This window comes from Camarhynchus parvulus, chromosome 7, assembly GCF_901933205.1.
Source record: "Camarhynchus parvulus chromosome 7, STF_HiC, whole genome shotgun sequence".
Lineage (NCBI taxonomy): Eukaryota > Metazoa > Chordata > Aves > Passeriformes > Thraupidae > Camarhynchus > Camarhynchus parvulus.
The window spans coordinates 28467317-28493740 of record NC_044577.1 but is presented as its reverse complement, the minus strand read 5'-3'; the positions used below and the strand labels follow the sequence as shown (position 1 = coordinate 28493740).

General features: G+C 44.8%; 1 protein-coding gene across 1 annotated transcript in view; it reads left to right on the top strand.

The window, feature by feature from the left end:
• SLC12A8 (solute carrier family 12 member 8) overlaps positions 1 to 26424 on the top strand; it is a 45968-nt gene that overhangs the window by 18768 nt on the left and 776 nt on the right. The window contains exons 5-12 of the mRNA XM_030952499.1: positions 3687 to 3800; positions 10550 to 10637; positions 12082 to 12169; positions 15292 to 15438; positions 18374 to 19046; positions 19898 to 19995; positions 21475 to 21592; positions 23824 to 23884. Coding sequence (XP_030808359.1) covers positions 3687 to 3800; positions 10550 to 10637; positions 12082 to 12169; positions 15292 to 15438; positions 18374 to 19046; positions 19898 to 19995; positions 21475 to 21592; positions 23824 to 23884 — 1387 coding nt within the window. The remainder of the gene's footprint in view (positions 1 to 3686; positions 3801 to 10549; positions 10638 to 12081; positions 12170 to 15291; positions 15439 to 18373; positions 19047 to 19897; positions 19996 to 21474; positions 21593 to 23823; positions 23885 to 26424) is intronic.

Genomic DNA, 26424 nt, shown 5'->3' with positions numbered 1-26424 from the left:
GACTTAACTAATCAGTAATGAGCTCCAGGTTGCCTGGAACTTGGCAGTGCTGCCGTGCTCTGTGCTGTTGCATAATGGCCTGACCCTGTGTAACCACAGCTTCTCCTTGAGCCCCTTCTCCGACCTCTTTGAGTTCCCATTCTGGAACCCTGGGCTTCATGGAGGGGCTGCCCTCATAAGGGGAGTCCTGAGTGCCAAAAACCTCGTGATTTCATGCTCTTCCACAGGGTGAGAGGTGGAGGAAAGTACAAGAAAAGCCCAAAACCACTGGAGAAGACAGGGGATGCAGCAGTGGCAGGCAGATGAAAGCTGGTGCCTCCTCCAAGGCATTTGTGATGGACAGAAAGACATCAGAGTTGTGACCATCTTCCTCCTCCTCCTCCTCTGGCCTCATTGGGCTGGTGTACAGCCTCCTGTGATCCCCCTGGATGGATGCTCATCCTGAAAGCTCTTCCATTTCAAACTTGTTAGGTGGTTTTTACTGTTTATTACATCATTTTAGTAAGAGCAACTGGAAGGACTTGATTTGTGAAGAATCACAGGAACAGTTCAGCTTTTGCTCCAAGTAATTTTTCCCCTATTGTTTATTTAGATCAGCTCAACCACTTGAGAAATGCATTATTTGCTTTCTACTTATTGAGTATCTAATGATGAAAATAAATTGTTACTGCTCTTTATTGTGCATTTCCCATAAGGCTGACATGGCACAGAGAAGGAACCGGATTCTTTTCTTCTAGCATGACACAGGGAAGATTGTTTATAGCACTTCAGCTCCAGCCCTCTGCAAGCCAGCTGAGAGCAGGATCATTAAAGGCAGGATTTAGAGGCTGTGGGGTTGCATAAATTGATTGAGAGCAAAATTTTTCAGACAAATATTTTGTAATGAACAAGGAGGGAGCAATCTGGTTTGAAAAAGAGAAAGGAGAAAAAGATCTCTTTACAGAAAAAAATGTATAAAATGATCTTGCCTCGTTTGAAGATCAGAGTGCCAAATATAGACCCTATCACATTTCCTTCCCTCCTCCTTGTGAAGCTTGTCCTTTTGAAGTGCACTTTCCGTGGGATGTGGATAATTGATTCTACAAACAACTGACCGAGGCCTCTGTTGGTTTCACCGATCCATCTCAGTTGCTGGTTCCTGTTTTGTTTTGGATGATTTTCAGCCCAATTGCCCTGTCAGCTACAATTAGTGGCATTAATATTAATAAGCTGAAAGGTCAGAGATGTCTTGCACTGGTCACAGGCACGTGGGCAGGCAGGAGATGCTCCCAGCATGTTGTCCTCAGCCCCATGCTCATGTGCCCCTAAATTGATGGTGACTGCAGATCCTAGTCTGATCAAAAGGGATGTGAGGTTTGCTTCACAGGAGGGTGATTGAGTGAGAAATGAGGGTGCAATGACAACTAACATTTGGATGAACTTCTCTTTAATTAGTCAAGAAGGTTCCTGGTTTCTGTATACAGGGGAAATGTGGAATGGCCTCTCACCTGCCAGAGCTGTGAGCAGAGGAAGCAGAAGTGGGATAGCGTTGTAGGCACATCCTGTGTCTCTTTCAACAAATCCATGGCTGTTGTTTTCTGTGGTGCCAGTGACATCTGCCATGGCTTTGGGCTTTTGTCTCTTCCACTGAGGATTTCCACCTAGGGGAATAAAGTAGGAAAGGGAACAACATGCAAGTTAATGGAGCACTAGGGTATCATTTAATTTCTTAAGGTTGATAGGGGTCAGATGCACACAGCTGTAGGTCAGACATTGGACTCAGGGTCTTGTGGTCAGTGTGGGGCCATAATATGGCCAAAATGGTACCACAGAAAATGTAGCCTGGTTGTTCACTGGCCTGTACACTTGGCCTTTTTTACAAGGAAGGAAACAGAAGGCACCCTAAGTGCCTCATTTGAATTATATAGCCCCAAAACACCATTGGAAGACCCCATTTGGAGATGGTTTGCTTACAAAGCAGGATGCTGTGCCTGGTGAGGTTCTGCAACAGTCTGGTTTTGGTTAGATGTTATTTGGCATTTTTCTTAACTTCCTGGAGGATGGAAAAGGGAAAGTGCAGATTCACTCTGAGGATGAACCCCAGCTGGGAAGAGCTCGCAGCAGCCTGGCAGAGAGGGTCAGGATTTCAGATGGCCTCCACAAACTGGGCAGTGGTATGAAAAGGACAATTTGTGATTAGGGAAAACCTGAATGGTAGGAATATGTGAGAGTAAACTGACAAGAGAGGCTAGAGTTCACAGTGGGGCAAGCTTTTATCAAGTGGCATAGATGTATTTGATGCTGCTGCTTCAAAGCTCTGGTTGGAGAAGGTCTGCAGATCTTCGTGGAGTGAGATGGGTATTTTGTTCACTTTTTAAATGAAAAATTAACATTTCTCTGAGGAGCACATACTTGGTGAAAAATCCCTTGGCCAAGGACCAACATTTCCCTGAGCAGTTTGGTGGGAGCCCTGCAGACTGGCCATGGGCTGTGCTATCATGAACATCAATTCTGGTTGAAGCCACACAGGTGTGGACTTACAGGAACATACAGCCTACACAAATCCCCCCTCTATTTCTCCAGAAACTGCACTTTCTGCAGACATCTGTGAGGTCCAGAGGTCAGTGTGTTGCACTGAGCTTGTTCCCTGTAAATCTCATCTGGGACTTGTTCCTAGCAAAGAGAGCTAGTGCTTTTACAAAGCCTAGCAGCAGGAGACCTCTTCTATCAGTGTGTTTCCATCCATGTTTGGGCAACACAATGAATGCAGATGTAGTAGGAAACTTTTGATTATCTGTAGGGTTTTCTGTGAAAACTTCAAAGCTCTGTGGTTAGTTATATTCTGAGAATTTAAATGGATATGTCTTGTGCTCGGAGGTTTGATTTAATGTTCTGGTTTAATCTATTGTCCAAACATCATTAATGTTGTCTTTGAGGCATGGGACAGCTTTGATGGAGTCTTTTTTTAATTTCTGGCCATTACTCTGTGCGGCCATAAACAACATCCTGCCTGCTAATGAGAAAATTCAAGTTATTGGAGTCACATGTCTTGTGGAAATAGATTGTAGTGGCAGGAGAAAAAAAGGAACCAACTTTGCTCACCTTCCACCCCCAGCTGGCATAAGCATTTGGATTACTGACAGGGAGGAGAAGTTTCCACAGATTGAGATACTCGATCAAAAAGCAGTCTTGCCTGTTAAAAATGAAATTATTATTTAATAGTCACATGCATTAATTCCTCAACCTGCTTTTGTGAGCTATCTTTTCTGCTATAAGCACCTAAAACCTTTCCTAATTAATGTTTTGCATGCCAGGTGTCAGGCTTAACCCTTCCTAGCAAATTGAGGTCTGTGGAAGGATTTGAGCCATCCTTCAAGTGTGCAGTGAGGCAGTAGGATCCTCCATTACACACCCAGCAAACCAGGTGCATGACATTGGTATCCCACCCATCACCTTCCCCCCTTACCTGTCTTCTTTAAGCTTGTTTGGAAAGCAAACCTTGTGTGTGTGACCTTAGAAAGATGGGGCAGGAGTGGCAGCCCTGGTTTTTGCCTTCTCCCCACCACAGAAGTTGATGTTCATCCTTTCAGGTGGCGCTTGGAGGCAGGTGCATGTGTTTAGAGGGGGGTGGTGCTGGGAGCATCTGGGGGGCTCCTGCAGCCCTGGTGGTTCCTGGGGCTCTCCGCTCGCCCTCCATGTCTCCACAGAGCACGGCTTCGTCGGCTACTCCCAAGAGCTGATGTTCAACAACACCCTGCCCGACTACAGCCAGGGGGAGTCCTTCTTCACTGTTTTTGGAGTGTTTTTCCCGGCTGCCACAGGTACAGTTCAGTTTTATTCTCACCCCTTTTTTTGCTCCACAGGAATATCCCGGAGATGAGCAGGAGCAAGGGGAGCTCCTCTGGGCTTTGAGCAGGGCTGCACTTGGCTGTAGCAGACCCAAGTGGTTAGTTCAAATGCTCAAGCTTCCCTCCAGCATCTCAAATTTTTTGCACTCCTGTCTTGTTCACTTGAACGTGCTCTTCTGTCTCTGTGGTTAGAAACTGCTGCTGAACTCTGTGGGTTAATGTGGTCCTGTAAATCCTCTCCTGACAAGGACAAGGCTCAGGCACTGATCTTGGCCAATGCTGTCAGGGCAGAAGGTATCAAGTTTATCTAAAAGAACTCATCATGATTTATCAAATCAGATGAGCCTTGTGACTTTGTTGCCCTGGGAGAGTGGGAAGAGCTCAGGAGGACTTTCTCTCCATCCTTACCTTAGCAGGTGGCTGAGCTGGGCTGATGCCATTGCCCATGATGGACCCACCACTCGCTGCGTGGTGTCACAGGCTCATCCTTGTATGTCAGCAGAGCTCATATTTATGAGCTTAATTAGATACCTGCATATCATTCATTCCCTTAAATACCAGGGAGATGCATGTCCCCTTTCCAGAGCTGACAATCTCCAGTGGGAATGCAGTAACTATCAGCTGAAGTTGCAATACCTGTTGTTGATGCTGGGTGTTTTAAGCTATAAAAAGTACTGATTATAAGCAGTTTCCATAGCGATGAATCCTTGGATTACAGAATGAATTTTCAGAGGATCAGCTCTAAGCAACTCACTGGAAGTTGCAGAATTGCTGTGGTACAAGGAGACAAATGAAAGTGTTTTGTGGAACAGATGGGACTGGAGGAATGGTTGGCTAGCAGAAGTCACTTTGTCAGGTGCACCTAGTGCAGGACTTCAAATTTGTCTTTGAGATCCTCTCTCTCACCTTATCAGGCTATTGCCTCTCTAGACTCCCTCCTGGAAAACTCACCTTCCTGAACTATTGGCACCACAGAGATGTCTTCTGCCCTCTTTTTTGTTGTCATTTTTGATTGGCCTAAGTGAGTCCCCAAGAGAAAAAAAAAACTTTCTCATGTCTCTGTTTGGTGCAGGAAAGCAGGTTGTTTTCTGGTTCCTTGGTTATAGAAGAAGGAACAGTTATGACAAAATTGTGCTGAAAATGACCATGATTAGCCATGTTAAATGATTTTTTGTCACTGCTAATGCTTGGCTGCTAGGAAGAATGCCAAAGCTAATAGATACAATTTGTTTAAAGCCCTGGCAGCCTGTTGCTCTGTTTAGTTAGCAGTGGTAATACCAGTAGTAATGTCAAACATTCTCTGAAAATACCGTTTGGGATGATGTATAATTACTTTGGTTGTTAGCACAGCTTTTTCATGTGCTCTTTTTAATTGCTTGGTTATTTACAGGATTTAAATTATTCCTTCAGAGTAGCAGTGCCAGTGGTACAATATAACACCACTATCACTCCTGTCACTGCTGTTTGGAGCACTGTGGAGTTCAGGAGCCTCATAAAATGCAGGGCTGTGTTTGGTGCTCTGCATGGAAGAGGTTGTGGTCTGATTAGAAATTTCTAGGATGGGGGTCAAGACTTCTCTGCTGCCAGTGCTGCTGCATCAGGGCAGCCAGTGTGATGCAGAGGGTGAGCAAAAGTGGCACTGAGGAAGGGCAGGGACAGGCTAGCACTGCTCCCAGGGACCTGGTTGAAGCACTGGAAGCAAAATCCTTTGCCTTAAGATACAACAGAAATTTGGGGAGAGTTTCAGCAAAACAATATGCTGTTTAGTTTTGAGGGGTTACATTGAGCCAGTTTGAAACAGTTCTTTGATCCACAGCAATGTTCTGTTTATCTTTAATTATAAAATGTTGTGTTTACTATTTTTAATTTGTAGCATATGCTAGCTTACAATTTAAGATGCTATTTTGATAACAAAGTTTTTAAAAAAGAATATTTCAGAAATTGTGAAACAAATTGTTTGGGCCTTTTGAGATGAAATGTTCCTCTTTGAAGTGAAACTATTTTGATCTCTTCAGGATAGGCTTCTTCCTCTGTCTCTGAGATGGCTATCTGAATTCAACCAGTTTGAGTTTGGTGTCTAAGATATACTGCAAAGTGGTTGTAAGTTGCCCATTTCCACCAGACATGGCAGTGAAACAGAAATGTCTGAAATGCAGGCTGGTGTCTGTAACAGCAAAGAGGGGCAGCCACTTCCCCTCTTTGAAGGGAGCAGGACCTGTGGGGAGACCCTGCCAGACCAAACAGGCAGGAGGAGCAGCTGGGGACATGCTTCAACTGATGGGCCTAGGATGGTCATCCCAGCCTTTTGCAGACCAGTAGCATCATGCTGCCTCCTAGGAGCATCCTCCTCGGGGTGTTTTGCTCCAGGTCAGGTTGTTTTCTCTGTTCCTCTGTGTTTTATTGGTATGACTGCAGCAATGCAAGGGAGTTTTACGGTTGAGCGCTGGTAAGCAGAGGCTGGTGCAATAGCTGTTTAAACCATTTCAGCAGGATGTTCAGTGCAGCTGGCCTAATTCCCTCAAGTTTGTCATTTAATCATAGGGAAGTAGCCAAGAGATCCAAAACAGACATCTAGAGCTGGCCTAAATGGGAGAGCATGGGCATGGAAGACTGGGATTTGCTGGCTTCAGTCAAAAGACTGAAATACAGCTGTGGAAGATGTGAACATGCCCCTGTAGAGGTGCTGTGCATTAACCAGCTGTTCTTCTGCATGTTTGTAAATATCTTCTCAATGCACACATTTTGCTGCTGTGCTGTGAACACTTGGATGCCCACCCAGCCAGGGCTTTTCAACAGGGAGGGAGTCTCAGGGGCAGCCTGCCCACAGCCAGCTCCCAGCAGCAGCCATGCAGCCGTCAGTGCATTTTAAAATTAAGATAAATGCCGTTTCTGTTGTGCAAAAAATGTTTTTCTACTAAATCCCCAAGGTTTTCTGTCTAATGAAAGAAGTGTGTTGTCTTGTGATAGAAGAAAGTAAGATGTCATTTGAAGCAGCGTTAGTGGAAAATATCACTGCACAGAAACCAGCTCTGAAATAAACCATATCTGGCACTTGCAAAATGACAGCAAATAGATTTAGAAGTTTTGGGCTAAGTTATCAGATGATGTAAACTGGCACAACTCCATTGAAGTCTATGGGCAAGGCGCCAGCTTACATCAGTGGAGAAGTTGGCCCTTTAAAAAAATTAGCTACAAGCCTTATCTAAGATTTTCCATTCTTCACCTCCTGGGCGAAGGAAAAAAAACACCTTTTGTATTTTATAGTATGTTCACTGAAAAATGCACTGGGCGTTTGCAGAGTGATCATATCTGCAGCCATAAACCGTGGCTGGCGGGGCTGGTGGCTGTGCCTGACACACAGTGTAGGTGGTCCCCTCATGCACACATCCACCCCCTGGATGATGCCCAGGACCAGATTACACTGGGAATAGCAGCAACGTACAGACTGTCTCAGCCATAATTTCCTGGCTGGCTTGGCTGTGTTTTCATGCTTCTTTGTCCAGAAGCTTTGTCACTATCTGCTGCTCTCTAAGATAATAGCCAGTGTGGAAAATCCAGCCCGCTATCTCATTGAAACAGAGAGGTGGATCATTTTCTCCATGGAGAATCTGCAGATATGATTGCTTGAGTTCAGAAGGGATTGGCCATTTCCCTAGGGATAGGCCTGTGTCTGAAGAAAGGAACATCCCAATTTCTTCCTACCTTGACTGCTAGGAAGGACATGCAGAAGGAATCTGCAACGAGCGTTGTGATGGTTCTGTGTCTGCACTGCCTGCCATACGTGTTCTTAACTTGAAAGAAAAAAGAGCATTTTCAGAGGAAAGACTGATTTGTTCAGGAAAACTTAATTTAAAGGGTTTAAAAGGCTGCTGGTGGTGGAGAGGTGGCTCTGGCATTGTCCATACATCTGTACTACCAGATTGTCCACACCTTTGCACTGGTCATGTCAGAGTCATAATTGCAGCACAGAGGAGCAGCAGCAAATAATTGCAGCACATGGCTTTGGCCAGAGTGGCTGAGAATATCTGAGTTGCTTCCCTCTGTGGTGGCCTTGACCTTTGGTTGTGGAACCCATGAAACTTTGCTGACCTCTTGGGAGCCCTGAGAGAAGCCAGTGGTGTGCAGTGGCCTGGGTGTGACCCCTGGTCACTGCTGGGCAGGAGGTCAATCACCAGCCTCTAGATCCTCTTTATGTGGGCCCTGGGAAGTCATCTCCTGGCTGCTCACAGCGTGTGTGGGTCTGTGGGAGGGAGGCAGGGAGGCAGCCCAGGCTGTGCAGTCATCGCTCTGCCGATGACTCACGTCTTCAGCTTTTTTATGTTCAGTCCAGAAAATGCCATTTTGGTGTTTCCCCAGTGCTTTGCTGAGGCAGGAGTTTGGATGAGGAAGAGGTGACTCAAGCTGGAAGATTTAAAGGTGGTGCCAGATGTTTGAGAAACTTGGCCAAGAAGCACATGAGATTAACAGCTGTCCTTCTGACAATAGTTTGCTCCCTTTGGAAGAAAAATTCAGAGAATTCTGTTTTCTGCTTTGTCTTTGAATTGCAAAGTCATATGTCATCAAAGAGTGCTTCATAGAGAATTTATTTAGGATATTTGTGACCGTTTCCATGGACTTTTGCCTTCCTAACTTTTCTTACCTCTAGCTAAGCCTGTTGTGTAACTGTTTGAAAGGAGCAGGGCTTGAACATTGCACGGAATCTTTATCTAGAGCAAACCAGAGCAGCTGACAGGCTTTTAGCTGTGCTGTTCAGAAGCATATCCACAAAATAGTCTTCCAGGAGAAAATTAAGAACTTGATTTGTAATGCTCTCAGTATGGTGTCAAGGATTCAAATCTGGTCTGAATTTGGAGGAAAAGCTCTTCCAGGAGCTGAGGAATGCCAGGATTCTGTGGGGACCAGGGAATGGTTGTCAGGGCTCTGGCTCCATGGTGGAGATGACAGGGAAAGATGGCTGGTCAGTAGACAGATCAAGGGGGAAAAAAAAGAGATGATCAAGGAAAAAGCATTAATAAAAAATAAATAAATAAAGCCCTGGATGTGTTTGGCAGCATGAGAGTGCCTTGTGCTCATTTGTATGCTGTCCTCAGGGCAGAGCAGTGAGGAGAGGAGGTGTTACAATTCCCTTTGGACAGATGTGGAGATGGTGCTATGAAGAGGCACAGCAGTGCCTAGGACGACAGAGCAGAGTTTGTGTTCCATGATTAGCAACCCAGCCATTGCTGACAGCCCATCAAAGGCCAGGGTCTGTAGGGAATAGGGAGGCCATCCATCTGGCTGATTTGGGTTTGTCCCCTTTACCCTGAGATTGATCCCACAGCTCTTGTCTCTCCTGCATCTTGGGGAAAAACCCTTCCAAGCAGCAATCAGTGTCTGAGTTTAAAATGCAATGGGCTGTTGCTGATTTGGAGCTGTAGTCACTCAGATCTGCAGCTGCAGAGACTGACTTTCTCATTCTTATGCCCTCTGAACACGAGGAGTTGCTGCTGGCCTTGGCAGCCACGGTGGACTGGCGTGTGGTCAGTCCCTGCTGCGGGGGCTGCCAGATGCTGTGAGTGCCATGGTGCCATGGTGCTGGCATCCTCCTTCCCATTGTTCTGTGGTGATCTCACCCAGGCCCCAGGGACCCTGCCATCAGCACTGCTGGCTGGCTTCTGGCCCACGTGTCCTTATGGAGACATTAGTCTGACATCCCGGGGGAAACGGTGATGGGCAGAAGTTAGCATCCTAAAGTCTTTGGTCCTGCCTTCAGATTGTCCAAATTCTCATCAGGATTCTAAATCAAAGATATTTATTTATTTATTTATTTATTTATTTTTATAGCACATACCTGAAGAAAACTTTTGGCATAATGCGACTCTGTTTCCTTGACAAGTCTGGTATGACTCCTTCTTCAGCTATGGACAAAGTCCCTTAACCAACCTGTACCTTGGCTTTCTAGTCCTAATGTAGAGACTCTAATCCTCTGATTCATCCTGTTTCCCTCTCTTGCTCTTTAGACGGCAATTTTTTAGGCTAAGGACTGTCCCTGATTGTATAATACCCTGTACTCTGGCCTAAAATAACAGTTCAGTATTTTATTCTTAGTCCTAGCATGTGTTTTCTACGTGACACTGGGACAATCACTTGCCCTCTCAGTGTTTCTGTTTTCCTATCTGCAAGGCAGAGATAATGCCTCCTTCCAAAGCAGATCCCTTGGCTGGAAGGTGCCACCTACGTGCCCAGAGCCCGGTCATTCCCTCTGCTAATGTGATCATCATTTAACATGGACAGGACATTCTGTTTTGTAGCAGTGTCCCCGTGAATGCAGGGACCTGTAATGGATCTGGTCTGGGGTTGTACCACTGCTGCATGCGCTGCCCTGATGAACAGTGGCATTTCTCTTTTCAACAGCTGGGCAGCATTGTCTCCTGTTAGGTTTGTATGAAGATAAGATGGGTTTTGTTCACATACTGCTTCCCCCTCAGCATTGTTCAAACCAGACAGAGGCTTCTTTGACATGTTAGTGGTGACTTGCTTCTGTTAAAGACATGAACATTTTTTTAACAAGCAATTGATGGGAGCCAGTATTTGACTGTGTGGCAGTGCAATGAAGTGATGTAGTTACTGTTCTGAAACAATCAATGAACTGAATGATTAAATTATATTACATATTGCAATGTGTATTATATATTCTATAACTTAGATTGACTCTAAATTGCACTTGTGTCTGCAAAATGCAGGTGTGATGGCTGGGTTCAATATGAGTGGAGATCTCCAGAAGCCTTCTTCCAACATCCCTCTGGGGTCTCTGGCTGCCATTGGCACCTCGTAAGTCATTGATTGGGGAAAATTTGCTCTGGAGACTGCCCTGAGTGTGACCAATACATTTCATATTCCCATCAGCCTTTTATTGCTCAGCCACCTGGAAAATTAAAGTGTGGCTCTCATTCCAATTGTCATCCATTACCACCACCTACTCTGGGTGGGCTGGAGATGTCTGTTACTGAGGATGTACTCAGTCCTTCTGCTGCTGGGTGGGATCTGTGCTGGTGCTGGGTGCTTGTGCTGCTGCAGCCTGGCTGTCCCAGAGTCAATGCAGAGCTCTCCAAGGCTTGGCAGGGGGATGATTTTGTCATTCAGTGCTGTTGATTTCAAAGGGGGAGGTTATTGCTTTTTTCCCCCTCCTTGTGTTCTTTTTCTATATAAATAGAAAAGAAGTATCAAAATTTTGTATTTTTTATTAATGGGCAAAAGAGGCCAAGAGAGATGAGACCTACCCACCTGCAAGACAGGGGAAACAGATGCCCTGCATCACCAAGTCATCCTCTTCTCAAGGAAATGCTGCTTTCCATGAGAACTTTCCACTGATGCTTATTAAAAAAAAAAAAGCCCTCAGTAGCTTTTCCTGCCTGCTTTTATTGCCATCTAAATCGCCTTTGAAATTATTCCTTTTAATTGTGTACCAATGTTCAGTCAGGAAGGAAGATTCTTCACAATTTGGAGGCATTCCTGCTGGAACTGGTGCTTGTTTTAAGAGGGGGGATTCCACAGGACACAGAAGTAGCACATGAATCCATCTATCCAAGGCTGTGGTCATTCCCTTCTCTGCTCTCTGGGCTTGACAGACAAAATTATCCCCCAGCCTGAGTATGGAAAGGCCAGAACTCCAGAAGAGGGTCTGGCTGAGGCTGCAGAGCCTGCTGGCTGTGCTGTTAACGTTGCTGCCAGGTGGAGGGACCTGTGTACCTGCAGAGCCACAGAATCACAGAACAGTTTCGGCTGGAAGGGACCTTTAAAGGCCATCCAGACCCAACCCCTGCAGTGAGCAGGGACTTCTTCAACCAGATCGGATTGCTCCATCAAAGTCCATCCTGACCTTGAATGTTTCCAAAGATGGGGCATCCGCCACATCTTGGGGAGCCTATTCCCATGTTTTACCACCCTTATTGTAGAAAATTTGGTTTTTACAGCTAGTCTGAATTGACCCTCTTTTATTTCATACCATTACCCCCTGGCATTTTGCTACAGGCCCTACTAAAAAGTCTGTCCCTAGGACTGGAATATTTCCCCCCTGCATGCCTAAAGAGTGTGAGTACCTTCCCCTCAGGGTTGGTGTCAAATTCATCCCTGAAGCTAAATCATTCAGGAACCATGCAGAGTGACTGAAGACCCAACTTGTGGGCATTTGACCATCTCCTGGCTCTTCTAGGGGCAGAATTCTCTATGGTCTTGTCTTGCTGTGAAGAAATTGGTTTATTTTTGTTGTTTGCAGGTGGTTTCTGTACATGGTCTTCGTTTTCTTGCTGGGAGCCATTTGTACTCGGCAGTCGCTCCGCTATGACTTCATGATAGCAGAGAAGGTAACTTGTGGTTTTGTATAATGGTGCTTTCAGGTTGCCATCTGCCTTACTGAATGCCTGAGCTTTTCAAAACCCTAAGGAATGTGGGTACACATCCCTCATTAAAATTTCCCTGTTGCAAATCCCAGTGTACAATTGGTTTGAATAGCCTTGCACTCACAAGCATATCCCATAATGCCAAACTTTGGCATTGTCACCCAGCAGGAGCTTTAAGAGTATGGTAATGTGGTCTAATGATAAATGCTGTATTTTATTCCATGTGTCCTTTCTCGTTGGTGAAAGCTTAGACCAAATTGAAATCTCTGAAGAACCCCCCTGCCTATCTTGACTAAGCCAAGCGAAGCTCACATTTCCATATCTAGCAGGCTGTAATTGCGGGGTGAGCAACAGGATTGTTCAACTCAAGACATTCCACAATTCCACACAGAGTATTTACAGGAGGGGGGGTTGTAGTGTTACACACAATGAGCCTCACCACTGCAGGCCTCTAAGAAAAGACCAAGAGATTTTGGTGTGTGCCATTGTCTTTCTTTGGATGGGATGTGGAAGGGCTAATTTTCTGTTATTAGGTATTGTCCAAAATCATGGGTTCACTGTATTTGACACTCTTTTTTTGTGATTCATTTGAAGTTGAGAAGTTTACATAGTTTGATCTGTAACATGGTTTTAGTCTAAAATATCAATTTGAAACTCTGGTTTTGTTTCTTAACTCTAAACTTGTTCCAGCTCTAAACTTCTTCCAAACCCCTAATAAGCTCCCAAGTATTGGTAGGGCTCTGCCACTACCTGCTGAGGTAAAAAAATCCACCTCTATTTCAGGGAAAAAAAAGAATGAACCTGCCTTCTCTAAGGCAACCTCTTTATATGTCAATGACTTAATGGGCAAAAAGTGCAGTATCCAAAAAATCAACTTTAAATGAATCTGCTGAAGAGAAAGAGATTGTTAAAGCTGTGTTTTAACTTCAGAACCCTCAGGGGGAAAATGAAAAATCTCCTAGTAATGAATGAGAAGATATTTAATACTGTCAAACACAAAAAATAAACAAGCAAACACCCCCCTCCAAAAAAGTAAATTCAATTTTCTTTCCCTAAAATGGAACAAACAAATGGTGCAATATGTTTCTTCTTTGAATTATTACAAGATGCTTTAGATTTTAATGACTTTGGAGAGAGGAAGAGGGGGGAGAGATCATTACTTCTCCAAACTCTCCCTTTCTATCACAGGTGAACGAATGCTTGGCTGCTTTTCTCTGTTGCAATATTTGTTTGGCTTTTTAAACACAAAAATGAGATTCAGTAATTTCACTTCTAATGAGCTCCAACTGCCAATTCCTTGCAATGTATTCACACTCTCTATTTCAAAACTCTTAGCAAAACCTTTCATCAGCCTTGGTGAAAGGGACTCTTCCCCTCTAACCCTGATTTGAATGTCAAGTAGCACATTTAAATGCAAGCATTTTTGGCAGCTAAAATAATATATGATGTCTGGCACAAGTGTTTGTTTCTTCCGAGTATTTCTCGGAGCAGGGCAGGATTAGAGGAGAGGGAAGGGAGGATTCCCCACTGAGTGTCTGTCTGCTGGGCTAATGAGAGCTGGTATCTGCTCATCTTTGCCTCAGGTTCCTTCTGTCCCACAAGATACAATTCACAAGGCCAAGTGGATTTTCATGGGGAAATGTTGTGCTAGGAAGTTTGAGCAGTTCTGGATCATGATGTTAATTTCACTTGCCTTCCCCAACAGCAAGATTTTTTTAAGGCTTTTTACCCAATCTCCTTTTTGCTGCCTGCAGATTTCATAGACAAAAAACCACAGTCAGATGTAGCTTGAATCATCTTTAGCCATGTAAATTTTTGTAATTCCTCCTAATAAAGCATGTGTCACCTGACTTCAACGGGGGCAGAAGCTGGGAGGACCTGTGTTCATTTAGACCCTCTTTTCCATGGAAGGAGGGGTGAGAGCAAATGTGGGATGCAGGGGACCTGCATTTGGTGACATCCTCTGCCACAGATACTTGTCTGTACCTCCAGCACTTCAGAGGAGTATGGGCATGTTGGATTTGGACCAAAATGTGAGGTTTTTCTCTCTGCCTGGCCTTTGTGCTGGAGTTACCCCCATGCCTTGCCATTCTCCCTGCCTGGCTGCTGGCTGTCAGACCTCTGTGGGCTCGCAGGACTTGGGGGTGTCTCAGGTTACCCTAGACCTTGTTTGCCTTATTTTTTCTGTCCAGGTCCTTACACTGCAGTGCCAGGAACACTCGCATTTCAAAGCTTTCTTGCACAATGTTTATATTGTGGGGTTTTGTGTATTTGGGTGGGGTTTTTTAGATACACTTTCTGTGCTTGCAGCTCTCGACAGTGGGGACCTGCTTAGGGGGACCCCAGTCCTCACTTCTGTGTGACAGACCAGGACCTGTCCTTCCTTTCCCTCCACACCTGCAGGAGATGCTCCCAGCTTGAAAGGGTGCTTCAAAAAACAGTTCTAAACCCAGTTTTGTTAGCACTATGGCTTTAAATTTTTTCTTTTTAATGTTTCATGCTGGCCAAAGGAAATTCTTTTCTCATTGAAGACAGGAAAATAAGGTCATTGTATTACATCCTTTGGAGCGTGTTTTTTGAGACGCCATTTACTTAAGTGGCAATTTTGATTTGGTTTTACTGTGGGTTTTCCTTCAGGATTGGTTTTCCCCTCTGAGACACAGGGGTTTGTCTTCCTGTTTTGGATGGTGGGAAGCCTGGGCAGCTTTTCCTGTATGATGTGCTCTGTATATAAGTGATCTTGCCTGAAATAAACTCACTTCCAGTTACTTAAGGGGAATCTAATAGCTGCTGCTTTGCTGCACTTGCTCCAAGTGACAAAGAATTCCTTGTATATGAGCTTGTAAAATGGTTCTGTCGGTACAGGATGTTCAGTATTAAATTACTTTTATGGGATAATTTTCCTGTATTAATTGCTTGTACTTTATACCACAGACCAATCAAATTGCTGCTTTCCCAAGGCTTGCTCTGTTCTTTTAACAACTTAAGGAAATATATGTGATCTGTTAAAATACATGTATTTAAGATTGCTTAGGTGTCTTTAAGGCATAACATGATGAACTTTGCATTCTCTCTGTTTCCTCCAGGTATCCTTGGTGGGGTTTTTGTTTTTGCTAGGGCTGTACATCTCATCCCTGGCCTCCTGCATGGGAGGGCTGTATGGAGCACCCCGGATCCTGCAGTGCATTGCCCAGGAGAATGTGATCCCCATGCTTGCCTTCCTTGGACGTGGGGTTAGTCATCCTTTCTGCAGGATTGCTGTCAAACCTTCACCTGAGCTTAAGAAGCCAAGATTTGTATGTGTCTGTGGAGAGCGATGGGGGATGCATGAAATGCAAGGAGGGGAAAGCTCAGGATCTGGTATCCCATGCATAGGAAGAAAAGCCAGGAAATGGGTGGTTTTATGAAAAAAAAACCAAGCATCCAAGTGTCTGGGGTTCTTTCCCTGTCTGTCCCTGTGTGCACTGCCTCTGCTCTGAGCCCTCCCACGGGGTTTGGCATCGTGCAGTGCTGGCACCTCGCTCACCCACCTGTGTGCCCTGCCCTGGGGCTCTGTGTCCTGTCCCTGTGCACACACAGCCCTTCCAGGCTGCCATCATCCCCTACCCCCTGACCCACTCACTCAAGCTGTGCCCAGCAGGACAGGCTCTTATGCTATAACTTTGCCTGTGGGTTTTTTGCAAACACCTTCTCCGAGCTGGTGCTGATCCCGGCCATGACCGAAGGAAGCACCTCCCTCTCCTCTGCCCTCCTGCCCAGGGCAGAAGCCTGAAGCTTTTCTCTTAGCACTTGGTGAAATAGATGGTAACTATCTCTTTACCTTCTATCTGTTTTCTTTCTTATTCTTCTTTCCTGTACATTTTCTTTGGTCTGTTCCTGTCCTCTGTGGTAGGCTCAGAGCTGAGCGCGTGGCCAGCTGTGATGCTCTGGATTCAGTCTGTGTGCAGTGGAGAAGAGGACACTTCTTTGGGAGATAAGGTGCCTTTGGGACACTATTAAATTAAAACAAAAAATAAATTTGAAAGTTAAAGTTAGGGGTCTTCTAAGCTTTAGATATGCATTGAAACAAGATCTTGCTTGGAATATGACAAGAAGCTTCTTCCTTGCTTTGTGAATAGTCTTTATGCACGAGTCATTCTACTGATATCAGTCACCAAGGACTCTCTAGTCTTGGGCTATACATCCATACATGGTTTTCCCTTTTTCTGAATAGGGAGAAAATAATTCCATCACTCTCAATAATCTGCAGTACCTAACTGTCTGTACAGAGTGTCTGGAAAAGCCTTTTGATGCTTTGCTCCTTCAGAGTGGCTTAAAAATACAGAAAAATAGTTTTCAGTATTGATATTTATGAATGTTAAAAGTATTTAAATATTTCATAAACATCATAATTTTCTCTCTGTTGTTTTATGTTTCTCAAAGCAGTTTTCTAAACTAAAAGTTATAATAATAGCAAAAATGATAGTAATAATCATAGGGAAATCAGGAACAGTAATGACTGCAAAGACTTCTAGCTCCTGAAGGCAGTTTTCAGGTGATCCCAGTTTAAGCTGTTCTCTACTTGGCAACCCTTGTGAAATTCTCAGTGGTTTAGCAAAGGTGATTCCCTCTCTTCTCTGATAGTTTTCTGTCTTTCTGTCAGATTTTCTGCTCTGAACTCCAAGTAGAGTGCCATGATGGGAAGGGCTCAAAAAGAGGTGAGAAATCAAAGGCAGATCACTTTTCCCCCCTTCCATCTCTCCACACCTTGGGAATTGTTTAGATTTGGTTTATGGAGAGTAAATACATTTAATTTGTCCTTACCAATCTACTCCACATCAGTTCTTCTTTTTCATGGCTGAAGAAGGTGATGTGGTCACATAACCCCAGCTGATGGGAAGGACACAAATGTTTTCTGTGGAGTTAAATCCAAGCCAGATGCATCCTGAGGTCCTCCCATCTGTTCCCCATCTCAGTACATCTTTCTGATACTGAAGATGCTTTCTAAGATCTGTGTTCCTTTGGCCTTGAGATGTATTTTTGTTCATTCTGAAAAGATGTAATGGTCCAGAACTTGTCCCCTTTTCTATAAATAAATAAGAGTGGAGAAAACAGAAATAGTTTCCATTTGAGCAGTGTGTTTATTAAAGAAGTAAATGCAGTTAAGTGAAAACTTAAGATGCTTTGTAAGATATCTTGTAAGATATTTTTAAGCAAAGTGTTTACACAGCTTGCACAGGCTTGTCAGGTGGCAAAATGGCAAGATGGGGCCTGGTCTGAGGAAGGGTATGTTAGACCTGGGATTAAAGGCTCAAGTATTCCCACTCCCAGTGCTCTTTGTTTTGTGCCTCTTTCCCTTCTCCTTTCCCTGCCTTCACCCAATCCCAAAGGACATGTGCAGGCAATGTTTCTCCTGCCCTCCTGGGGTTGCTGGGGCTGACTGGCACTCCACCTCCCCACCTGCCCAGCCCCAGTGCTGCTTTCCAGCTGCTGCAGGGGTGGGTGGAAGGAGGGGAGCCCCCCCTGCCCAGCCCCAGTGCTGCTTTCCAGCTGCTGCAGGGGTGGGTGGAAGGAGGGGAGCCCCCCCTGCCCAGCCCCAGTGCTGCTTTCCAGCTGCTGCAGGGGTGGGTGGAAGGAGGGGAACCCCCCCTGCCCAGGCTCGGCTCCCCATGGGCTCAGCTTGGCTGCCTGTCAGGGCAGGGCCAGGAGCTGCTGATGTGCAGGTGGCACTGCCTCATGCAGAGCTTTTCCAAGGGCAGCATCAGGGAGCCTTTTGGGTAGGCAGTGATGCAGAGTCCTGTGGAATAATTAGAGATGAACAGTTAACTCTAATTAACATGTTTTATTGCCAGACTTCCCATAAGCCCCACAAATCTCTCTGAAGGTTTATTGCTGCTTTAATGACATTGTTTTACCATGGAGATATGAATGAGGGTGGATGAATTTACCAAAGACAAAGCTTGAATAAGGCTTAGGGATGAAGTGGGAGCTCCACAGCTTTTGGCTTTCAGTCTGTTCTTTAATTTATTAGGCCTGTGAGCCTCTGTTTGCACATGCATGTATTTCATGACTAGGGGGGTACTGCAGACAGCCCAGGTAACCACACACAGCAGCTGAGCAAGTGGGAATCCTCATGGCAAGGTTCATGGTTATTAATTTAAATGTAATTTTGTTTTGTTTATGAACTAGAAAGGCCCCAGCAGGACTCCAGTGGCTGCAATTTGCTTAACAAGTCTCATCACCATGGGCTTTGTCTTCATTGGGCAAGTGAATGTTCTTGCTCCCATAGTCACCATCAACTTCATGCTGACATATATTGCTGTGGACTATTCCTATTTCTCACTATCCTTGAGCTACACCATTCAGAAGAAACCTGAGGAGACCCAGATGGGAACTGTGAGACCTGCTCACTCTTCCCAGCCTTTAATTTTCAACAAGCCCCCCAGCCATGCAGCAGATGGGGTAATTCAAAGCAGATCAAATGGCACCTTGCTGGAATTCAAAAAAGACATGGACCAGCTTTTTAAACCATTTTTTAGTGAGCCAAGTACTTGCAAAAGAGAAGGAGCTGAGAATTCAACCCAAAAGGGCAAACAAAAGAAGGCGAGGAAGCCAGCCAAGCAGACATTACAGGACAGCTTTCTCCTGGATCTCCATCACGATGCTCCCCTGGCTCAGAACAGCTGGGATGAGACCACAGAGCCCCATGGAAGGCAGCAGGTCATGGATGAGCAGGGTGGTCAGTGGGATGCAGGTCTGGGCTCATCACCCCCTGCGGATGCCCAGCACATACCCAGGAGGATGGAGCAGAGGGAGGAGCCCTGCAGTGAAGTGATGATGCTCCCTGGCCCAGGGGGAGAAGGTAAGGGCTGTAGGAGATGGACATCTCCCTGTTCAGAGGAAATTGTTTATAACCTTGCTCCTCCCAGTGCTTTCCTGAAGGCAGGCATGAAACGAGCTTTATATGGGGCTGTCATTCAGTGATTCATGGCAATAATATCATTTATTCCAGGTGAGGGTAGGGTTCACTGCAATGCATCACAGGAGAAGTTCCAATGCAATTTCCTACAGAAGATTAATCACAGGAAAGCAGGCAGGACTAAATTTACTGCTGGGTTGTTTACAATATACTCATAATTCTTCACAGGCCTGTTGAATGCTGTACATTAAAAAGGGTTTAGGTGTATCTTGGGATTTACTTCATCCTGGTGTGGGGTAGGATAGTTGGAGCCCTGTGACTCTGAAACTAAGGCTATCTTAGTGCAGTGGTCCCCACAGCACAGGTGGAGTCTGGAACTCAGCGTCCATAGGTGAAGATCTGAATTTGTTGGTGATGTGGGTATTTGATACAGCACGTGTGCATGGAGTTTGTCATTCCCAGTGCTGTCGTGTTTCATCAGCATTAGTCAGTTAAGCTTCCTAAACCCCTCTGAGGGAGGAAAGTATTATTTGTCTTATTTCACCAATTGTGAAACTGAGGCAGAGATAGACAGATGCGGCCTTCAAATGGACTTAGTAGCAGAGCTGGCAACTTTTTGGTTTTTTCCTTGCACTTCTTTTCAGTTTTCATTTTGGAGGTTTTGGTTTAACTCTGTCATACCCAGCTGTCAGCTAGAATTTTTGCTTTTGTTCCTGGAATCTGGTAATGTAAAGTAGAGAAAAAAAACCCACCACATTATAGCACCTTTCTAATTTTTTTTTCATTTTCTTTAGAATCATCTATAAAGCAACAAAACCCAGAACTGGGAATTCAGCAAATACCAGAAACCTTCTACTCCAGATTTTTCAGTCACTGGATTTCCTTTGCTGGTGTAAGTAATTTTCATTTATTTTGAGCAGTGTTTTGTGATAGTAGAAAACAGAAGGACATTCATCACATACTGCAGTGTAAATACTCCAGTACCTTAAACAATGGCTTTTGATTCTCATATTCCAGGTCACCTGAACTAAATACTCAACGTACCACACATCCAGCAGTTCAAATTCAGGGAAAGCCAATGGCATATTAAATTAAATAACGACAGGAAAAACCCCAAACAAACAAGCTCCAACCCAACTCAAAAGTACAAATTCGAAGTCTGGAGTCTTAGGACTTTAAAGATGCATGGATGCATGCGGAAAAAAAAAAGTGTGTCCCTCTTGTGTGTGCCAGTCTGCTTTTTCTTGCTGTGTAATGGACTGAGACACCATCTTCAAAGCTGTGTTGCTTTTATTAATGGGTCAATTTCTGCAAGCTTGGGGTGGGGTTTCATTAGAACTGACTTCCTGATACCAGCAGCCCAGCTATGAAATTCCATCTTTTGAGGCAGGAAAGGAGAACATTCCTACAGCATGTTACTTTAAATAACTTTTAAATAGCGTCTGCCTCAAGTTGCTGAGAAGTTTAAGACACTTAAATTTATCTTGGGAAGATGGATTATTGGGCAGATGACAAGGAAAGGGTCAGATATGCATAATGAATGAGCCATATGGCTTTGCTGCATGGATGAGGATTTCATAGCTGTGCATAAAATGTAACAAACCCACTCAAACAACCCAACAAATCCTGTTGGTTTAATCCTCAGATGGGGTTGGACACCTGCTTTTCAAATTCACCACTGCTGCTGCCAGCAGCCAGCTCCGGGTGAGGGGTCCCACTGGGCACCAGGGGTGGGCTGGGAGTGGTGGCCTCTCTTTGGGATGGCATTTTTAGGAGGTTTTGTGCTGATGCCATCTCTGGGCTCGTCTCTGTTGTGGCTCCCAAGTGCATGTCAGGGCAGAGCCATCAGCTCTGCCTTTGCGGGGGAATTTGCTTATGGAGGTGATGGATGTGCTCACTAAAGCAAACTTGGTTTCCTGTCAATAATCAGGCTTGGGAGGAGGTTTGCAACAGAGCTGGGGTAGGATTGACAATGCAAAATAAAATCACAAGAGCAAAAATTGGACGTGTTTATTCATCCTGACTCCTCTCCCCTCTGCCCCCTCTCTCTCTTCGAGGTTCACTTGTGTCAGTTGGGACCATTTTAGCTCCTTCATCATGTGCTGCCCCAAATCTACTCCAGAGCTGGTGAGCCTCTGGATACTTCTCTAGGAGAAGCCCAGGCAGAGACCCACACTGCCCCTGGGAGTCAGGGTAGCTCACTGGAGCTGCCCCTATGCTGCTGAAGGTGACACTGTTAACCTGTGCTCTCCCTCCTTTTAAGAGTGAGACCAAACGAGGCTCCCTGTAACATGGAAACCCGAGCTTTGAGTATCCACATGGTCTTACCTCCCAGACTCTGGGGTAACCCCAAACTGTGTCTTTCCAACAGGCAATTGTGTCCCTCATCATAATGTTTGTCATTCAGTGGATCTACACCCTGGTCAGCCTGGGAGCAGCAGTTATCCTGTATTTCTACATCGGCCAAGTCAGCCCAGGACTCCCTCTTGGTGAGTTTTTTTTTCTTTGTATTATTAAACCTGCTTAAAAATTCATTAAACTTTAATTTAACTCAATTAGGAATTGAGACTCTTGTATTTAATACATGGGTGACACAGTGAACGATGACAATTTGTTTCATTGCTATTTTAATACATTTTCTCTCTTAGTCTTTAATTTTCTGTTAGATTCTAACTATAACTAGCATTGTTGTGATGGTTTGAACATGGTGCTTGTTGCTTTATTATATTGTGCTTCAAATGGCAAAACCAGAAACTAAGATTTGATCAGGGGTGGCATTTTGTAAAGGTATCCCAGCAATGAGAAAAATCTGCCATAAATAAGGTTTATTAAACCTAATCAATCTAAACCCACCTGAGAGAAGAAAATGGGAATTATGATGAGTGTCTCATCAAATCTCAGCACTCATAACTGTGGAACAAGAGAGCCTTTTGATTCCAGAGCTAAACACGTTGAATATGTTGGGAACATAATCTAGGAAAACACTTTAGGCAGTGAGCATTAGAGAGATCTGTGCACATGATCAGCTTAAACAAGCTCAAAATTAAACAGTGAAGCACATTCAGCAAGCAGCTCCTGAGAGCCACAGCTCCTTGGCAAGGCCAGTGGGGGGGTTTGCAGTGCTCTGTGTCACTGAAGGGACATGGTGTGGGCATCCTCACCTGCTCATGGATATATCCATCCGTCCATCCATCCATCCATCCATCCATCCATCCATCCATCCATCCATCCATCCATCCATCCATCCATCCATCCATCCATCCATCCATCCATCCACATGCAGTGTGTGAGGTGCATAGCTGAGTGCATGCCTGGATGTGCAGGTTTTTGTCCAGGATGATAAAAGTCAAGTATGAATTGTGAGTTCGTATGCAATAATCTTGCAATATGCAAGATTATTAGACAGTAGGTAAGTACGTACTAGATTTCAGAAATGCACACGATGAGAAACCAAAAACTAATCACAATCTTCCAAACATTGCTAAATTGTTCTTTTTCTACTCTTGAGTGACTTCCTTTCTATGTATCTGTAGGGGATAGTAGAAAAGAGCTGAGATTGTGGATAATAGTTGCTAATTGGTATCTTTTGAAATATATATAAGTTTAATCAAGTTCTTTATGGCCCCCATATATCAAACAAAACAGAAATAATGTTTTCAGGTGTTGGAGTATTTTTTGCCTTTGTGTACTCACTGTATTATATCTCTGTAATCTGCTTTTGAAATATTTATCAAAGATTACTTTAATAAGAATTTTTCTGTCAGTGTGTAGAGGGTTTTGGAAGCTGATCTGAGAAACAGCAGCACTATTAGACATTTTTTTCTTGATTTCTTTTGCACATGCATTCTCATGCATACAATGAAACAATGCATGGCATTGAAAATGTTAGCAGTGAATGCTCAAAATTCAGCCTGATTTTTACTTGGCTGCAAGGGAATGTTATTTTGTGGTCACAAGGCCCTGATGATCTGAGAGTTTGTTCTTCAAAGGATCAAACAGCCCTTCTGTCTGGAAAGGCTGGGAGACACTGGCCTGAGAGAAGCTCTGGATTAGGGGCTAGATGAAGACCTTGGGAGGAGAAATTCCCTGTGGTTGACACATCCCTTCTTTCTCTTCCTCCCCAGCAGCCTAAGCCAAATCCAGCAGGCACTGACAGGGCTCGGTTCTCCCTGTTCCTCACCAAAAACTTCTCCTGCTGCTTTTGCTTCCAGCTCTGGTACTTCCCTGCCCCTGCAGGAAACTAATTCTACTGAGAAATCAGAAAAGAAATCAGTGTTGGTGTAATAAGCTTAGCCAGATCTCTGTGGGGTCAGACAAGAGGAAATGAATGGTGAGACCACAGCCACCCTGGCTGAGGTTGGCTGGATGGCTCTTCCTGTCTCCCTATCCCTGCAGTGGGAATGGTTTTTGCACTCCAGGGAGTGAAAGGCATTGTGGTGGGTGTCTGTGCTTTGCTCGAGCTTTACTGGGGCCTAACAAGCTGTAGGGCTGGGAATGCAGAGCTGTTCTCCACAGGAAATTTGGGTTCATAGCTGGACAGTTGTTTAAAAGCCACAGCATGTAGGAAGACTGCAGGAATGTTCTCACTATCACAAAATCTTTGGGTAATGCAGGCTAATAACAAGCATGCTGGTTTGAGATTTTATGCAAAAATTCAGAGGTGTAATGCTATTATGAGAGAATTAGCAGCATACTGACTTCTTGTGCCTTTTCTCCATAGGAGCAGCAGCAAATTTCAGTTTCTTTGGCTGGATTAAGTCGGTTTTGATCTCTTCATGCAGGTTGGTACCAGTCACTTGGCAGTGACCAACCCACTGCTCGTTGTTCCCATGACCCACTAATGAGCACAGAGCGGGCTGGAAGAATTGACTTGCTTATTACCTTAAGCAGTCTTTCTGCCCCTTCTTGCATACTCAGGGTTATTCTTGCTTAATTGTAAAAAGGCTGTTTGCTTCCCATTAGCCTGGCATATGGTTGGCTATGTATGTGGGGAAGCAGGAGTTTCCTCTGCTTTGTGTGTGGGAATGTCAGCTGATTACTGTATCTTGGTGCCTGAAGCTTTATCCTACCCCAAAAGTCTGTGCTCAAAATCTATGGCTCAGGTTGAACTGGGAAATCTGCAAGGAAATTAAAAATTGGAGACTCCTTCTCTTCCACCCATCATTCACTGAAAGCAAATTCCTCTTGTAGTGATGGAACAGGCACACATGGCAGCTGTGTTCAAGATTCAGAGAGGAATCTGGAGTGGGAGAGCTGTAATAACTTTGGGGCAAATATGATAAACAGGGCCTTTGGTGAAGGAACCATTCAGTATTGAGTTTATATGGGACTGGAGTAGCATTGTCTTGGGGTTTTGATTACCAGAAGACCTTGAGGGTGTTTTTTTTTGGTTGGTTATTAGCTAGTTTTGTTAAACTTATTTGATGCTATTAATTATTAATTCCATCACATTGTGTTTCCTGTAGCAGTTTATGAGCACCTCTGCCTCTGAGCAGTGGGCTTTGAGTTTCTCAGTCTGTTGGGGTTTTTTTTTGCTGGGGTGAGTGAACACCGTAGCGAGGACTGTGCAACATGAGCTGCCATGCATTATATGGGCCAATTTGCTGCCTCCTTCAGAATAAATGAAGGCCCAGGCAATTAAGCACATTGCTCTGTCTTGCCAGGTCCTGTCTCTGCCCAGAGTTCCTATAACATGACCACATGCTTTTGGTGAGCAGAGGTGGTTGGGGAGAGAAGCCAAGGGTGAGGGATCTCTCTGGGGTCCCCATGGTAGGCCTTAGACACAACAGCACTTAGTTTATACCTTAATTTAAACTATTTAACAAAAGATTTTTATGGAATTATGATGCCTTTGCATCTTCTCAACAGCTAGAGGGTTGAAATTTGAAGAGTGGAGGAATCAGCCCAGGCTCCGTAATCAGCATTTGGTGATGGTCCTCCAAGTATAGCAAACTTGAGAGTTCACTGCTCTGAGAGGATGCACGCAGAGGGAGGTGCTGGTCTCAGCCCACTGTAGGCCAGGAGAGCTCAAAGGGTCTCACTCTGGACTGCTGCTTACAGTGTGGCAAGAGAGTTGGCTTTGGTCATAGTAATTTTCCATCCTGGCCACAATTTTTGTCAGTAACTTTCTTTAATGCTCTATAACGAAAAGGTTGTTCCACTTGGGTTGCTACTCATGCAACAAAAATAAGTTTCCAAGGATATTCATTAAAAAGCAGGACTTGCCAGCATTAGCTCCCTGGAGCAGACAGTGTCTTGATAAGCTCAGGAGGAGCTGAGCCCAGGTGCTGTTTGTCAAGGCTGAGCCTAACAAGCATTTCTCAGATCACAGTGCAGCCCGAGGGGCAGGGGGAGTGGGATGCACCACCACATATGTTTTCTGCATATCTCATTCTGAGCAAGGGATTGTCCCCTATCCCCTTGCACAACATCTGCTGGACTGGTGACAGGAGCCCAAGCCAAGGGTGAGGAGTTAAGACAGGAACAGGGTAAGTGGGGCCATGCAGAAATACTGCCAGAATTACTCATGGCACAGTGAGCCAGACCCTGCTCCTTCATAACCTGGGCAGTTCTGTCTGCTTCCACCCCAGGCAGATTTGTGGCTGGTCATTTTAGCTCGGTGCCGCTGTGATGACGGAACAGCATTTTCCTCCCAGCTGTCCTTTGGTGCATCTCAGTTGTGTCTCCTGCTCATTGTCAGAAATCCCTGTGGGAGTCTGGTTGATGTGTGAGGCTTCATGGAGAATGACCACATGTGGAAAGGAGAAACTCTCCCTGCCTCTGATGTGGAGAGGTGCTGTTGTCACAGGGGGATTTTATCTTTGGGTTGCCAGACCAACAAAGCCCTTGGTTCCTTGGTCAGTGCAATCAATGAGCAAAGACCCTGCCAAGAAAGGCTGAGGGGAGATCTGGTGAGTGCCCAAGGCAGAAACTGATCTGGTTTTCTCCTTTCTTGGTTACCTTATCCTAGTGCCAGGATTCCTGCTCTTACTGCCACAAAGACACCTTGGGCTCTGCTTGGGAGTCGGGTCATTTTGAAGCCCATCTATGTCGTGCTGCAAAAAATTGCATTGAAGTAATTTAGAGGTTTTTTCTGAGCCCTGTTTTCCTGAAATCCAGTCAAGATATTTTAATGAATTGGAGAAAAAGAATAAATCCCATTAAACTGCAAGGGAGCTGAAGGCAGCCAAGGGTTCTTGACACCTCTAACGCTCTTAGGTGCTTGATGAGGTCTTAGTCAGTGCTATATTTGTCTTACAGTTTTGATTTAAAAATGCCAATAAGGTTTTCTTAAAATCAGCTTCTGGGATGAAGAGATTGC